General features: G+C 40.3%; 1 protein-coding gene across 7 annotated transcripts in view; it reads right to left on the reverse strand.

Moving 5' to 3' along the window:
• Positions 1–12,201: 12,201 nt before the first annotated feature.
• Positions 12,202–16,970, reverse strand: part of ZNF684 (zinc finger protein 684) — a 30,046-nt gene continuing 25,277 nt past the window's right edge. For 4 of the 7 annotated variants that reach the window (XM_005204807.5, XM_005204806.5, XM_059885186.1 and 1 more), the window contains 3 exons: positions 15,279–15,405; positions 14,861–14,962; positions 12,202–13,766 (listed from right to left, as the gene is read on the reverse strand). In XM_005204807.5, coding sequence (XP_005204864.1) covers positions 12,862–13,766; positions 14,861–14,962; positions 15,279–15,405 — 1,134 coding nt within the window. In that variant the 3' untranslated portion in view covers positions 12,202–12,861. The remainder of the gene's footprint in view (positions 13,767–14,860; positions 14,963–15,278; positions 15,406–16,970) is intronic. The other 3 variants (XM_015466459.3, XM_024990220.2, XM_010803675.4) reach the window with 2 other exon arrangements.

Genomic DNA, 16,970 nt, shown 5'->3' on the forward strand with positions numbered 1-16,970 from the left:
TTATGAGTATATTCATTATGTATGTTCATTATGAATATAAATTCATTATGTGTAACTTCATTATGAGTGTTGAAGTTTTGGGTGAACTCTCCCCCTCTCCACAATTGTCATATTTGTAATAGGTGTCTCTGCTGCATGTCTGTAACTCACAGTTTTGACAGTCCTTATTATCACATCGATTATAAAGGATTTCTCTTCCATGTAGATTCTAATAAAGGTATTTCCTTTCTGACTGAAGTCCATATCACACTCATTAATATCAATTTTCTCTTGTGTGGTTTCTCAGATGAATATGAAGTGTTGAAGCCTCAGAGGAGCCTTACTGCACTCATCCCATTTATAGAGTCTCTCTCCCTATGGGCCCTCCCTCAAATGCCAAGTTTCACACTCCTAAAATTCTTACCATGCATACCACATCAATATACTTTCTCTCCTGAATGGGAATGGGGGGCATAATGGAGAAAAGTGGAGCATCTGGCGAAGCCCTTACTGTGCTCATCATGTGGATATGGTTTCTCTCCCATGTGGACTCTGAAGACATCTAAGGCAGGCAGCTCTTCAATAACTCTCACCACCTTTACGTTCTTCATAGGGTTTCCCTCCTCCACAGACATTTTCATGATTGCAAATATTTTTCTACTGGCTGATACCCTCAACCCACTCAGACCATTCACAAGGCCCTTCTACTATGTGAACTCCAAGACCGTCAAAAGCTTTAGGGTTCCCAGCTGGTGCTAGTGGTAAAGAACATGCCTGCCAATGCAGGAATCACAGGCAATGCAGGTTTGATCCTTGGGTTGGAAGATTCCCTGGAGGAGGAAACGGCAACCCACTCCAGTATTCTTGTCTGGGAAATCCCATGGAAAGAGAAGCCTACAGTCCATGGGATCGCAAAGAGTCAGACACGACTGTGCACGCACACACAATCACACAATCATCTAAAATGGGTGTATAGTAGGAAGCTTCTGACTTGGCTGCCACATTCATGCCTCCAGGTAAGTAATCACAGCCTTGGATAATCCCTTCATCTGGAGTTCGGGCTGGACCTTGCTTCTAACAAGTAGAATAAGAAATACTAGCAATGTTAATTTCCCTTTCATTTGCTTAAACTGAAATGGTTATGAATTAGGGTTGTTATTATACTTCTGTGACTAGGTTACAGAAGACTTCTGTCTTGCTGGTCATTTCTTTCTGGCTCTCCTTGTGTTTAGATGTGCAAACATCACAACCTAATTTTAGGACATTTTTATCCACCCACCCCTCTCAAGTAACTCCACACCATTAGCAGTAAATCCTCTTTTCCGCTTTTAGCCCTGAGCAACCACTGATTTACATTCTGTCTCTTCAAACTTGCCTATTTTAAGCATTTTATATAACTTGAATCAAGCAATATGTGATATTTTGTGACTGACTTCTTTCACTTAGCATATTTTCAAGGTCCATCCATGTCATTACATGTATCAGTACTTTATTTCTTTTTATAGCTGAATAATAGTTTCCAGGTGGTTCAGATGGTAAAGAATCTGCCTGCAATATGAGAGACCCAGGTTCGATCCCTGGGTTGGGAAGATCCCCTGGAGAAGGGCATGGCAACCCACTCCAGTATTCTTGCCTGGAGAATTCCATGGACAGAGGAGCCTGGGCCATAGTCCCTGGGGTCGCAGAGAGTCAGACATGACTGAGTGATTTAACAACAGAGTGATTTGGTGTGATTCCGATCTGATCCGATCCGATCAGTCGCTCAGTCGTGTCTGACTCTTTGCAACCCCATGAATCGCAGCACGCCAGGCCTCCCTGTCCATCACCAACTCCTGGAGTTCACTCAGATTCACGTCCATCGAGTCAGTGATGCCATCCAGCCATCTCATCCTCTGTCATCCCCTTCTCCTCCTGCCCCCAATCCCTCCCAGCATCAGAGTCTTTTCCAATGAGTCAACTCTTCGCATGAGGTGGCCAAAGTACTGGAGTTTCAGCTTTAGCATCATTCCTTCCAAAGAAATCCCAGGGCTGATCTCCTTCAGAATGGACTGGTTGGATCTCCTTGCAGTCCAAGGGACTCGCAAGAGTCTTCTCCAACACCACAGTCCAAAAGCATCAACTCTTCGGCGCTCAGCCTTCTTCACAGTCCAACTCTCACATCCATACATGACCACAGGAAAAACCATAGCCTTGACTAGAATGAACCTTTGTTGGCAAAGTAATGTCTCTGCTTTTGAATATGCTATCTAGGTTGGTCATAACTTTCCTTCCAAGGAGTAAGCGTCTTTTAATTTCACGGCTGCAGTCACCATCTGCAGTGATTTTGGAGCCCAGAAAAATAAGTCTGATACTGTTTCCACTGTTTCCCCATCTATTTCCCATGAAGTGATGGGACCAGATGCCATGATCTTCGTTTTCTGAATGTTGAGCTTTAAGCCAACTTTTTCACTCTCCACTTTCACTTTCATCAAGAGGCTTTTGAGTTCCTCTTCACTTTCTGCCATAAGGGTGGTGTCATCTGCATATCTGAGGTTATTGATATTTCTCCCAGCAACCTTGATTCCAGCTTGTGCTTCTTCCAGCCCAGTGTTTCTCATGATGTACTCTGTATATAGGCTAAATAAACAGGGTGACAATATATAGCCTTGACGTACTCCTTTTCCTATTTGGAACCAGTCTGTTGTTCCATGTCCAGTTCTAACTGTTGCTTCCTGACCTGCATACAAATTTCTCAAGAGGCAGATCAGGTAAGGTGGTCTGGTATTCCCATCTCTTTCAGAATTTTCCACAGTTTATTGTGACCCACATAGTCAAAGGCTTTGGCATAGTCAATAAAGCAGAAATAGATGTTTTTCTGGAACTCTCTTGCTTTTTCCATGATCCAGCATATGTTGGCAATTTGATCTCTGGTTCCTCTGCCTCTTCTAAAACCAGCTTGAACATCAGGAAGTTCACGGTTCACATATTGCTGAAGCCTGGCTTGGAGAATTTTGAGCATTACTTTACTAGTGTGTGAGATGAGTGCAATTGTGTGGTAGTTTGAGCATTCTTTGGCATTGCCTTTCTTTAGGATTGGAATGAAAACTGACCTTTTCCAGTCCTGTGGCCACTGCTGAGTTTTCCAAATTTGCTGGCATCTTGAGCGCAGCACTTCACAGCATCATCTTTCAGGATTTGAAATAGCTCAACTGGAATTCCATTACCTCCACTAGCTTTGTTCGTAGTGATGCTTTCTAAGGCCCACTTGATTTCACATTCCAGGATGTCTGGCTCTAGGTCAGTGATCACACCATCGTGATTATCTGGGTCGTGAAGATCTTTTTTGTACAGTTCTTCTGTGTTTTCTTGCCATCTCTTCTTAATATCTTCTGCTTCTGTTAGGTCCATACCATTTCTGTCCTTTATCGAGCCCATCTTTGCATGAAATGTTCCTTTGGTATCTCTGATTTTCTTGAAGAGATCTCTAGTCTTTCCCATTCTGTTGTTTTCCTCTATTTCTTCGCATTGATTGCTGAAGAAGGCTTTCTTATCTCTTCTTGCTATTCTTTGGAACTCTGCATTCAGATGTTTATACCTTTCCTTTTCTCCTTTGCTTTTAGCTTCTCTTCTTTTCACAGCTATTTGCAAGGCCTCCCCAGACAGCCATTTTGCTTTTTTGCATTTCTTTTCCATGGGGATGGTCTTGATCCCTGTCTCCTGTACAATATCACGAACCTCATTCCATTGTTCATCAGGCACTCTATCTATCATATCTAGGCCCTTAAATCTATTTCTCACTTCCACTGTATAATCATAAGGGATTTGATTTAGGTCATACCTGAATGGTTTAGTGGTTTTCCCTACTTTCTTCAATTTAAGTCTGAATTTGGCAATAAGGAGTTCATGGTCTGAGCCACAGTCAGCTCCTGGTCTTGTTTTTGCTGACTGTATAGAGCTTCTCCACCTTTGGCTGCACCTAAGTTTAATTAGCACATAGAATAAAAACTCTGTAAAACAAAGTTTCACTTAGATCTGATGGATATGCAGAAAATTACTCTCATTCACATGTCTTTGCTCATCATTACCCTGCAAGAATGCTAATGAGGATAAACAATCCCAAGCTCACATATTTAATCGAAAAACTTATGCTTCCAAGAAAAACCTGATTTTGCGAATATAGGTTTAAGCTCAACACTGTATCTAAGCTTCACAAAAATGTCTGAAGAAAGAGCTTAAGGACTCTACAAAAATTTCACTTAAAATCATTGTGAATTTTTAAAGGGAATACACAGAATGTATGTAATGTCAAATTATAAGAGTTGCTGAGTACTTCAAGGAAGCAGACAAGATCTCAAAATAGCTTGATATGATACCTATGCTAGTCACCTGGAAATTTCCAAATGTGTCTGAGATATCTCTGAATCGATTTCCTAAACAAAAAGGTAATGACTGATTTTAACAATAATACTGACAATTTAATTTTATTTTAATCAGTAATATTGATTTTTAAGAATCTTCTTCCAGAAGTGTTGCAAAATATTTTAACACCTAGCTTTTAAAAACTAGGTACTCCAGTTATATGCTGCTTCAGCTAGGCTCACTTCTACTTATGAAGTTGCTCCAGCAAAATAGGATGGCTTTTATTTATGACTATCTACTTGGAGAAATGCCTCTTTCCATGTACTAAGTGCTAGGAGTAATACAGAACACAGCTGCTTCCTTTCTTCATTGTCTGGTTAATCAGGATCAAATACATACACACACATATTTTGCATAGAGACAAAAACATATTACATGATGTGCTCAGCTGAGCAGAGCAGAAGACTTCATAACCGTCCCTGACTATTATTTAAGAGGAGGCTCAAGAAGGTTCAGGCTCAGGAACAACTGCTGCAACTATTCGCAAGTGCCCCAAAATGGTTAGAGATCAAGTTCATACTGCTGACCTTCATTTCCATAAGAAACCATATTATTTCACTTACGGTTGGCAGTTCTGTATATGGTGATTTTAGGCTTTGAAGAGACAATGATGGTGTTTACCAAAGATATTAATAGATATACTTTTTCTAGAAGGGGTTAAGTTTTATTTATATATTTTTTATTTTAGTAAAATATACATAACATAAAATTTACTGTACTTAAACCATTTTTAAGTGTATGATTCATTGGTATTAAGTATGTTCACAATGTTGTACAACCATTACAACAGATATAAATCAGTATAATATGAATAGCACATATGTCAAATCTATAGATATACAAATTTCTAAAGCAATGCAGACATTTGTATAATTTGTGTGAACATCACAAATCAGGGGGCAGAGTAGATATGCAATTACAGTCAGTTTGATGCATAATTATTCAATTTTTTCACAACTTACTCAATTTTACTGTACAGTAAAGTTGCCTATAGCTCAAAATTTTCCATAACTGTTTCCAAAAAATTAGTAATATCACTCATAGAACATGAATTTCAGACGTGCTCTTCCACATTTATTCAACAGATAGGGTTTTTCTCATAATGAATTCTTTGCTGCTTTAGTAAAGAATTTACTTTACTAAAAGGCTAATTTTAAGTTTTCCCACATTTACAAAGCTCTCTTGTTTTTATGACTTCTTTGAGAGTTGGACTGTGAAGAAAGCTGAGCGCCGAAGAATTGATGCTTTTGAACTGTGGTGTTGGAGAAGACTCTTGAAAGTCCCTTGGACTGCAAGGAGATCCAACCAGTCCATTCTGAAGGAGATCAGGCCTGGGATTTCTTTGGAAGGAATGATGCTAAAGCTGAAACTCCAGTACTTTGGCCATCTCATGCGAAGAGTTGACTCATTGGAAAAGACTCTGATGCTGGGAGGGATTGGGGGCAGGAGGAGAAGGGGACGACAGAGGATGAGATGGCTGGATGGCATCGCTGACTCGATGGACGTGAGTCTCAGTGAACTCCGGGAGTTGGTGATGGACAGGGAGGCCTGGTGTGCTGTGATTCATGGGGTCGCAGAGTCGGACACGACTGAGCGACTGATCTGACTGATCTGATCTGATGGATAACAAGATATGTCTTCTGGTTAAAAGATTTCCCACATGTGCTGCCTTTATTTTGTTGCTCTATGTGAGTTACATTAAAGAAGATGTGAGCTCCTGATGAAGGCTTTGTCATATTCAGTGCATTTGTGAGGTTTCTTGCCTGTGTGAATTCTCTGATGCAAGCTCAGCACTGACAAGTCTGCAAAGGCTTTGCCACATTGTCTGCCTTGGTACAGTTTCTTGCCTGTATGGATTCTGGAGTGTTTAGGGATGATCTGTACTTGAATGTTTTCCCACGTTCCTTACATTCATATGAGTTCTTGGGTGTGTGAGATTTCATATGTTCAATTTCATATGTTCATATGTTCAGTAAGGCCAGGTGAGTAATTTCCTGCACTGACCACATTCGTAAGGCTTCTCTCAGTGTGAACTCTCTGTTGGATCTTGAGCTGTGTTTCATGCATAAACACTTTCCCACAATCACTGCACACAAAGGGTCTCTCTCCACTATGAATTTTTTTGATGAGCTGTAAGATGTCCCTTTTCGGAGAAGGCAATGGCACCCCACTCCAGTACTCTTGCCTGGAAAATCCCATGGATGGAGGAGCCTGGTAGGCTGCAGTCCATGGGGTCGCTAAGAGTCGAATACGACTGAGCGACTTCACTTTCACTTTTCACTTTCATGCACTGGAGAAGGAAATGGCAACCCACTCCAGTGTTCTTGCCTGGAGAATCCCAAGGATGGGGGAGCCTGGTGGGCTGCCATCTGTGGGGTTGCACGGGGTCGGACACAACTCAAGTGACTTAGCAGCAGCAGCAGCAGCAAGATGTCCCTTTTTTACAGTTCATGAGGTTCTCACAGCAAGTACACTGGGGTGGTTTGCCATTCCCTCCTCCAGTGGATCACGTTTTGTCAGAACTCTCTGCTATGACCCATCTGTCTTGGGTGGCCCTGCACAGCATGACTCATAGCTTCATTGAGTTACATAAGCCCCTTCGCCACGACAAGGCAGTGATCCATGAAGGGGATTGGAATGCAAAAGTAGGCAGTCAAGATATACCTGGAGTAACAGGCAAGTTTGGCCTTGGAGAACAAAATGAAGCAGGGCAAAGGTTAACTGAATTCTGCCAAGAGAATACACTAGTCATAGCAAATACCCTTTTTCAATAACACAAGAAATGACTTTACACATGGACATCACCAAATGGTCAATACCAAAATCAAAACTGATTACATTCTTTGTAGCTGAAGATGGAGAAGCTGTATACAGTCAGCAAAAACAAGACCTGAAGCTGACTGTGGCTCAGATCATCAGCTTCTCATAGCAAAATTCACACTTAAACTAAAGAAAATTGGGAAAAACAATAGGCCAGCCAGGTATGACTTATATCAAATCCTGTGTGAATTTGCAGTAGAGGTAATGAATAGATTCAAGGGGCTAGATCTAGTTAACAGTGTGCCTGAAGAACAATGGATGAAGTCCATAACACTGTACAGGAGGCAGTGAACAAAACCATCCCAAAGAAAAAGAAAAGCAGGATAGCAAAGTGGTCATCTGAGGAGGCTTTACAAATAGCGGAAGAACAAAAAGAAGTGAAAAGCAAGGGAGAGAGAGAAAGGTACATCCAATTACATGCAGAGTTCCAAAATGAAACTAGAAGAGACAAGAAGGCCTTCTTCAATGAACAGTGCTTAATAATAGAAGAAAACAACAAAAAGGCAAAGACTAGAGATTCTTTTCAGGAAAACTGGAAACTTCAAGGGAGCATTCCACCCAAAGAGGGGCACAATAAAGGATAAAAATGGTAGAGACCTAGTAGATGCTGAAGAGATTAAGATGGAAAGCATACAGGGAAGAACTGTATAAAAAAGATCTTAATGAACTGGATTACTACAATGGTGTGGTTAGTCACCTAGAGGCAGACATTCTGGAGTACCAAGTCAAGTGGGTCTTAAGAAACACTGCTGTTAATAAAGCTAGTGGATGGAATGAAATTCCAGCAGAACTATTTCAGTCCCTAAAGGATGATGCCATCAAGGTTTTGTATTCATTATGTCAGCAAATCTGGAAGACCCAGCAGTGGCCACAGGACTGGAAAAGGTCAATCCTCATCCCAATCCCCAAGAAGGGTAATACCAAAGAATGTGCTAACCATTGGACAATTGCACTCATCTCCCATGATAGTAAGGTCATGCTTAAAATCTTGCATTCTAGGGTTCAGCAAAATGTGACATCAAGAACTTCCAGATGTCCAAGCTGGGTTTAGAAAAGGAAGAGGAATTAGAGATCAAATTGCCAACATTCGCTGGCTTATAGAGAAAGCAAGGGAACTTCAGAAAAACATCTATCTCTATTTCATTGACTATGCCAAAGCCTTTGTGTGGATCATGACAAACTGTGGAAAGCTCCCAGAGAGATGGGAATACCAGACCATCTTACTTATCTCCTGAGAAACCTGTATGCGGGTCAAGAAGCAACAGTAAGAACCCTGTATGGAACAACTGATTGGTTCAAGATTGAGAAAGGAGTATGACAGGGCTGTCTACTGTCACCCTATTTAATCTATACACTCAGCGCATCATGAGAAATGTCGGGCTAGATGAGTTACAAGCTGGAATCAAGATAGGCGGAAGAAACATCAACAACCTCAGATATGCGGATGATACATACCACTCTAATGGCACAAAGCGAAGAGGAACTGAAGAGTCTCTTGATGAGGGTGAAGAAGGGGAGTGAAAGAGCCTACTTAAGACTAAATATTAAAAACAGTAAGATCATGGCATCCACCCCCATCACTGCATGGCAAATAGAAGGGGAAAAGGTGGAAGTAGTGACAGATTTCCTCTTCTTGGGCTCCAAAATCTCTGCAGACATTGATTGCAGCCATGAAATCAGAAGACAATTGCTTCTTGGCAGGAAAGCAATGACAAACCTTGACAGCATATTGAAAAGCAGAGACATTACTTTGCCGTCAAAGGTCCGTGTATAGTCAAGGCAATGGTCTTCCCAGTGGTCACATACAGTTGTGAGAGTTGAACCATAAAGAAGTCAGAACACTAAAGAATTGATGCCTTCAAACTATGGTACTGGAGAAGACTCCTGAAAGTCCCTTGGACTGCAAGGAGATCAAATCAGTCAATCCTAAAGGAAATCAACCCTGAATACTCATTGGAAGGACTGATGCTTGAAGCTGAAGCTCCAATACTTTGGCCACCTGATAAGAAGAGCCAACTCATTGGAAAGACACTGATGCTGGGAAAGATTGAGGGCAGGAGGAGAAGTGGGCAGCAGAGGATGAAACGGTTGGATGGCATCACTGACTCAATCGACATAAGTTTGAGTAATCTCTGGGAGATAGTGAAGGAAGGGAAGCCTGGCACACTGCAGTCCATGGGGTTGCAAAGAGCTGGACATGACTTAGTGACTGAATGACAACAACAAAAAAACAAGAGACCATGGTTTCTTCCTCATTGTGGGTGAGTTTAACCCATTTTCAATTAATATTATTGATATGCTTTTGTTTCTACCTTTTTTTTTTGGCAGGGGGACTTTCTATTTATCATGCCTTTTTTTTGCAACTTTCACCTTTCCTGCTTTGTTGGATTTATGAAGTTTTCATTATTCCTCTCTTCAGATTTTTAAGTTATACACTTTATTTCTGTTCTTCTAGTTACCATTACATTTTTTCACCTTATAAGGCCTTATCCTTTTTCAGAACTCAAGGATTCCTAATTTCAGATCTCCCTTTTTCCACATTCTGTGTTTTCTTCTTTTCATTATCCTTTTCATATTTAATTCTTAAAAACTACCATGTATGATATACACAGAAAAAATGGAGCAGATTAACTGGCGGAAAAAAGGCCCTAAAAGAGAACGAAAGGATTTTTCAGTGATCTTTTTATAAAGTTAAACAAGAAAGAAAACCTCAATGTATGACAAACTCTTAGAGGTGGGAAAAATTGAGGGGTTTCTCCCTTAGACTGTGTATGGCTGTTTCAGCCAGAGAATACGGAGTAGGGAGTTCTGGGAATCTGAGATGTTTGGATGGAGCTGAGCATACTTTTGGTTTTCTTCTTGTCAAAATCTTGTACAGCTTGACAATGAGGTCAGTGACAAAAGCTTTCAAGGCGGCAGTTTATATTTGTCTAGTATTGGAAATATATTTTTAACTTGCTTATTGTATTCTCTCTTTCACTTATGCTGCTGCTGCTGCTGCTAAGTCCCTTCAGTATGGAAGGGAGCAAATTAGAGAACCTAGATCACAAGCTTGCTGATGTATTACAATTAAAACTCCCTTATTTTAGGGACTTCTCTGGTGGTCCAGTGGCTAATGTTTCATGTTCCCAAGGCAAGGGGCCCAGGTTCAATCCCTGGTCAGGGAACTAGATTCCACATGTCACAACTAAAGATCCCTTATTTCATTCACAGATCTTTACACACTTCTTGCCACATCTTTACACATTTCTTGCCTACACAGCTGCTCTTCCAAGGGGACCTCACATCATGCTGACAACAATAGAGCTCCCTGCTTGCTGCTGCCAAGTCGCTTCAGTCGTACCCAACTCTGCATGACCCCATAGACGACAGCCCACCAGGCTCCCCCGTCCCTGGGATTCTCCAGGCAAGAACACTGGAGTGGGTTGCCATTTCCTTCTCCAGTGCATGAAGGTGAAAAGTGAAAGTGAAGTCGCTCACTACTTCCTCTTAAAATGTGTCCTCCTCCTATAGTCTTAAGTAATTTGGAGTTTCTCAGATGAGAAGCATGGGCATGGGAAGGGGAGATAGGATGGGAAGGGGAAGCACTAAGCAGGGCAAAATGAGGATTTCATGTAGGAAATGAGAAAACTGTTAAGTTGAAAAAAGGCAAATTCCATGACTATAACTACTTAAAGAATTCCCAGTACTTCCCTGGTGATCCAATGGTTAAGACTCTGCACTTCCACTGCAGGGGGTACTGGTTTGATGCTGGGTGGGGAACTAAGATCCTCATGCCATGTGGCCAAACACAGAATTCCCTGTGTGGCTGGCAAACTGATTCTGAAGACAATTCCAAAATAAGGTAACAGAGATTTAGGGAACTTGAAAGAGTGTAAACAATATGTAGTCTCCTAAAATAACTGGCAAACTGTTAAAGAAAAAAAGGTATTTGATGACATTTGTTAAAGATGACAAATGACAAGGCAGACTTTCTTCAGGACCAGCGTGATAGGCAGAGGGACCAGTGCAATGGGGTTTTAGTCAGGCTCAACTCTGAATATACTGTGGACAAGTGGGTATTTACAGCCAAGGAGTAGGTAGGGGTCAGTGAATGGAAAATTATTAAGAGAAAACATTAGGGAAAAGAAGGGAAAACATTAGGGGTAAAGGAGGGTTCTGGCTAAATCATCCTTACAGGATTCTTGCCGAAACAGGCCAGGGTAATCAGACGTTACCTGAAGGATGATGGAGGATGAGAAATCTGATCAGACACTCAGGGTGGAGAGTTCTGTTTAAAATGACTAGCAGGGTTCTTGCTAAAAATAGATTTTTTTAAGGAAGCGTGCAGGTGAGCCTCAGAAAGTTTCAGGAACCTGACTAAAGTTTAGTCAAGCAAAAAAATATTCAGTAAAAGATTTAATTTAGATCCTTAAGTTCTAGTGTGCTTGTTCAAAACAGCACGAGTATTCATTTATAATCATCACTCAACGTTACTCTTCAAAACATGGTTAATGAAAGGAAAGCAATGTAAAAAAGTTGTGACTGAGCCTAAACTTGAAAAGGCCTGATTTCTGAATTTCGGATCAAGCTGTTTGGCCACAACTCAAAAAAAGGCATAAACATTTTTTGACATGATCAAGGAATATTGTGTACAATTATAAAAACTGTAGCTTCAATAAAGATTGGTTCATCCTTTTAAGGGAATATTTGGAATTTACCAAATGTCACGTTCCAAAGTGAAGTTGCTAAACTAAACATAACAAAAACAGTGCTCTTTTCAACTCAATTAAAGGGCCTATGGAAATTTTCCATGTGCTGTCACATGGAAAATGCCAGGCAGTTCTAAGAGTTAAACCTGTATCAATCTCTTAACAAGAAAACAAAAAATAGATCCAAAAATTTGCTCCCTGAAAGTTGCAAAGTATCACAACACCCTACCTTACTAAGATGAAATTCAGATGATACCCTAGGTGACTATGCTTACACCTCAGGTGGACACATCAATGAAAAAGAACAGGGGTATCTGAAGTGCAAATGTTTTATTTACATACTTCTTTAAATACTTCCTTTTCCACAACTGAGCACTTAGTGTATAGAATACAACTGCTTTCACCATCTCAACTGATATCTTGTTAAGTTATACACACATGTAATTCTATATATCTTTATAACAAGTTTCAGAATTAAAGAGGAGACTCTGAGATTCAGTAACACTGCCACACCCATTAAAAGCGCCAGTGGGTGGATGAAAATATTACTGAGATTCATACTATATCTTAAACCACATTTTTTCACTTGCATGTTACTATTCAGATTGGAAGAAAAAGTGATATTTACTTCAGAAACTCTTGATAGATATAATTTAACATATAAACTTTTTATATTCACACTTGCATAATTATATAATTTGTTATAAAAATAATCAGAGATGCTGAATGTAGTTTTCACTGATTCCTTGATTGTTTATGTTTTCCAAGCTCTAAGTTTTATCATTATAAATTAACGTTTTCTGTGATCTTTCCTCTAAAAACTTTATCACTTCCAGAACATGACTGGCATTGATTTTTTTTAATGGGAATTTATTCTTTCAGTTCCTTCAAATTGTTGCATTTCTCCTCACCATGAATTCTCTACTCAATAACTTATCAAATATTAAAGCTTTCTCATATTCATAAGTAAATATTACATATGAATTTTCTGATGTACAATAAGATTTGACTTCTGGGAAAATGGTTTCCCACATTTGCTACATTCATAGGGCCTTTCTCCTGTATGAGTTATCTGATGTCTAAGGAGATGAGACTTCTTGATGAAGGCTTTGCCACATTTAATACATCCATAAGGTTTCTCTCCTGTATGAATTCTTTGATGGGTAACAAGCACAGAACTGTTGCCAAAGGCTTTGCCACATACAATGCATTGATATGGTTTCTCTCCTGTATGAAATTTAGAGTGTTTATAAAGGGACGAACTATACCTAAATGTTTTCCCACATTCCTTACATTCAAATGAGTTCTCAAGTGTATGCGATTTCATGTGTTGATTAAAGGAAGAATTCCAAGTGAATGATTTTCCACACTGACTGCATTCATAAGGCTTCTCTCCAGTGTGGAGTCTCTGATGGACCACGAGTTGTGCTTTATGTGTAAACGCTTTTCCACAATCACTGCACACAAAGGGTCTCTCTCTGTTATGAATTTTCTGATGAGTCGCAAGGTGTGCCTTGCTGCTATAGGCTTTCCCACAGTTGTTGCATTCAAACAGTTTTTTTCTTGTATGATTTTTTTCACGTCTAATGAAATTAAATTTCTTTTTGAAGGCTTTCCCACATTCATTGCATTCATCAGCGTGTTCTCCATTATAACATCTATTATAATTATGAAAGTCCAAAGTAGGCTGCAAACTCTTCCCATATGACTTACATTTATATGATTTTTTTCTTGTAGGATTAAGACTTGTGCTCATATTATAACCATGAAGTCTCTCCACAGTCAGAATTTTATCAAACATGAACAAAATTGAATTTAAAAAATTGTCTTTGCTTTTCTGGTGCTTGTCTGATTCATCAACAAGTGGGCAGTCAGCTTCTAAAAAGGAGTACAATGAAATGTTCCTAGTTAATTTTTGCCATTGACAGTCATAGAAAGAAACTTGATTTCAAATCTAGTCTCATTCTGAAACAAGTATGCTTTCACCTTGCTCCTGAACTTTAAGAGTAAAACTGCTAGGGAGGAAAAAGGAGACAGAATGACAGTGAGCTTAACTTGTGACCTGGGGGGGAAAAAAAAAAACAACAACAGTAAAATAGCATAAGGTAGTGAGGAAAGTACAAAGAAAATCAAAAAGTTGCTTAACAGGATGTATGGTCAACTCACAGAACAAAGACAACCCACTACGGAGATGTGATCAATGGACAGGGAGAGGAACAAGAGACAATGGAGTTAAGGGGAAATTAGATTTGGAAGAGGGAGATCAGAATCAGAGTCCTCACTACATAATTCCTAGATCACCCTGGTAGAATACCTCCCTTTTTTTCTGCATTCATATCTCTTTTTTCCTCTTGGTCAGCTGGCACAATATCAGTTCCCTTCAGGAACATTTTTGTATCTACAGTCCTCTGCTGCTGCTGCTAAGTTGCTTCAGTCGTGTCCGACTTATGCGACCCCATAGACGGCAGCCCACCAGGCTCCTCCATCTCTGGGATTATCCAGGCAAGAATATTGGAGTGGGTTGCCATTTCCTTCTCCCTCTCCAGTCTTCTAACCTTATCCAAAAGAGGTTGGTGGAGTAAGACTGCAAATCCACATAAGCTGACTACATTATTAGAACTAGATGTATGGAAAGATCTGCCATTGTGTTGAGAAGGAAAGAACAATGAGGATTCTAGGAATTGAGAGAACCAAGCAAGCACTTCGATGCAATGGGCAGTGTGAGGAGTCAAAGTGGAGTGGCAGGACATCCTCCTACACAAGAGCTGAGGAAGAGAAAGAGCAGCCACGTGGGAGAGGGGAACTGAGGGTGTCATCTGGGGATCTGACGATGTCAGATGCATGTCAAATGCACCCAGTCACTTCCAAAGGTATGTGCTTCCTAAAAAGTGTTTCAAAGGTGCCAGTCCCTCACTCACCAACTGGGACCCCAATTTCAAAGACTCCCATCTTCCTGGGTTTCTCTGACTCACCTGGAGAGCTCCAACGTGAGTTCTCTCCCTCCACCATCCAAGGTCCTTGTCCTTGCTCCACCTTGAATATCACTGTTGTTTCAGTAACTGGACACCCTGTTCCTGGGAAACAACACAGAACTGGGGACAAAGTGCCAGGAACAACTACCTCATAATTCGGGTTTGCCTCTTGGTGTCTTAGGGCCTGTGAAGGCCGACAAATAGGCTTCAGAACAGAAAAGACCCTTCTTCACTTAGGAGACAGAAGCATAAACACAGCACCTGATCCCCAAAGGAGATGAAGAATCTTTGACTAATGAAGTTCAAGGCCAAACTTGCTAATGCTTCAGAATGTTCACAGCTTTCACAGGTCTTAAAGGAAGGGTACTGTTAAAACATTCTGAGTTACAACTAAAAAGTTACCACCCACTGTCCTTACCCACTGAGATGAGGTTTCTAAAGTTCTCCAACATCACATCCCAATACAAGGTTCTCTGATCACAGTCAAGCAGCTGCCACTCCTCTGGGGTGAATTCCACAGCCACATCCTGGAGTGTCACTGATCCCTGTAATAGTACATGGATCTTCAAACTAAAGTGTGCATCATTCGGGGACTTGTAAGAGTCATGGCAGCCTCTTAGGATCATATCATGTTCGTTGGTGAGTTTTCAAAGTTATGTATGAAAACTACTATACACCCGATTCAGAAATATACTTTGTGATAGAAACAAAAATTATATTAAAAATATTCAAATAGTATCAGAACAATTCAACAGCAGAAAGAATAGTTTTTTAAATGAATGGTGTTGGGACAGTTGGATATCCACATGCAGAAGAATGAAGTTGGACTCCCTCCAACCCACACACCTCATATCATAATAAAAGAAAGTGAAGTTGCTCAGTTGTGTCCAACTCTTTGTGACCCCATGGATTGTAGCCTACCAGGCTTCTCCGTCCAAGGGATTTTTCAGGCAAGAGTACTGGAGTGGGTTGCCATTTCCTTCTCCAGGGGATCTTCTCGACCCAGGGATTGAACCCGGGTCTCCTGCATTGTAGGCAGAAGCTTTTACCCTCTGAGCACCAGAGAAGTCATCATAATAAAAATAAACTAAAAATGGATCAGAGACCCAATGTAAGAGTTAAACTACAGGTAACTCTTGAACAACTTGGGGGTTAGGGTGCCAACCCTCCCCACAGTCAAAAATCCACATAAGTTTACAGACACCTCCATATCTGTGGTTCCACAACCATGAATTCAATGAACCAGAGGTCATGTAGTACTACAATATGTATTTACTGGAAAAAACCTGCACCTAAGTGGACCCACACAGTTCAAAGCTGTGTTATTCAAAGGTCAACTGTATATAATTCTTACATGAAAACAAGGGAGTAAATATTTATGACATAGGATTAGGTAACGGTTTCTTAGACATGACAGAGAAAGTGTGATAAAAGAAAAATAGATAAATTGGAATTCATCAAAATTAAGCATTTTTGTGCTTCAAAGGACACCATGAAGAATGTGAAAAAGACAACTCACAAAATAGCAGGAAATATTTGTAAATCATATATCTGAAAAGAGAATTGTCTCTAAAAGAAAAAGAATTCTTACAACAATAAAAAGAAAACTCAATTTAAAAATGGGCAAAGGATATGAACAGACATTTTTCAAAAGACAGATATGATCCAAAAGCACATGAAAAGATGTACAAATCAAAATCACAATGAGATATCACTTTACATCCAGCAGGATGGCTAAAATCAAAGGCAGACAATGACAAGTTTTTCACAAGGGTAGGGAGAAACTAGAACTCTCATACACTGCTGATGGAATTGTAAAATGGTGCAGCAACTATGGAAAACAATTTAGGAGTTTTTCAAAACATTAGAGTTACCATATACCCAGCAATTTTTCCTAGGTATATACCCAAAAGAGTTGGGAACATGCTGCTAAGTTGCTTCAGTCGTGTCTGACTCTGTGCGACCCCGTAGACAGCAGCCCACCAGGCTCTCCCGTCCCTGGGACTCTCCAGGCAAGAACACTGGAGTGGGTTGCCATTTCCTCCTCCAATGCATGAAAGTGAAAAGTGAAAGTCAAGTCACTCAGTCGTGTCAGACTCTTAGCGGCCCC

This window comes from Bos taurus, chromosome 3, assembly GCF_002263795.3.
Source record: "Bos taurus isolate L1 Dominette 01449 registration number 42190680 breed Hereford chromosome 3, ARS-UCD2.0, whole genome shotgun sequence".
Classification (NCBI taxonomy): domain Eukaryota; kingdom Metazoa; phylum Chordata; class Mammalia; order Artiodactyla; family Bovidae; genus Bos; species Bos taurus.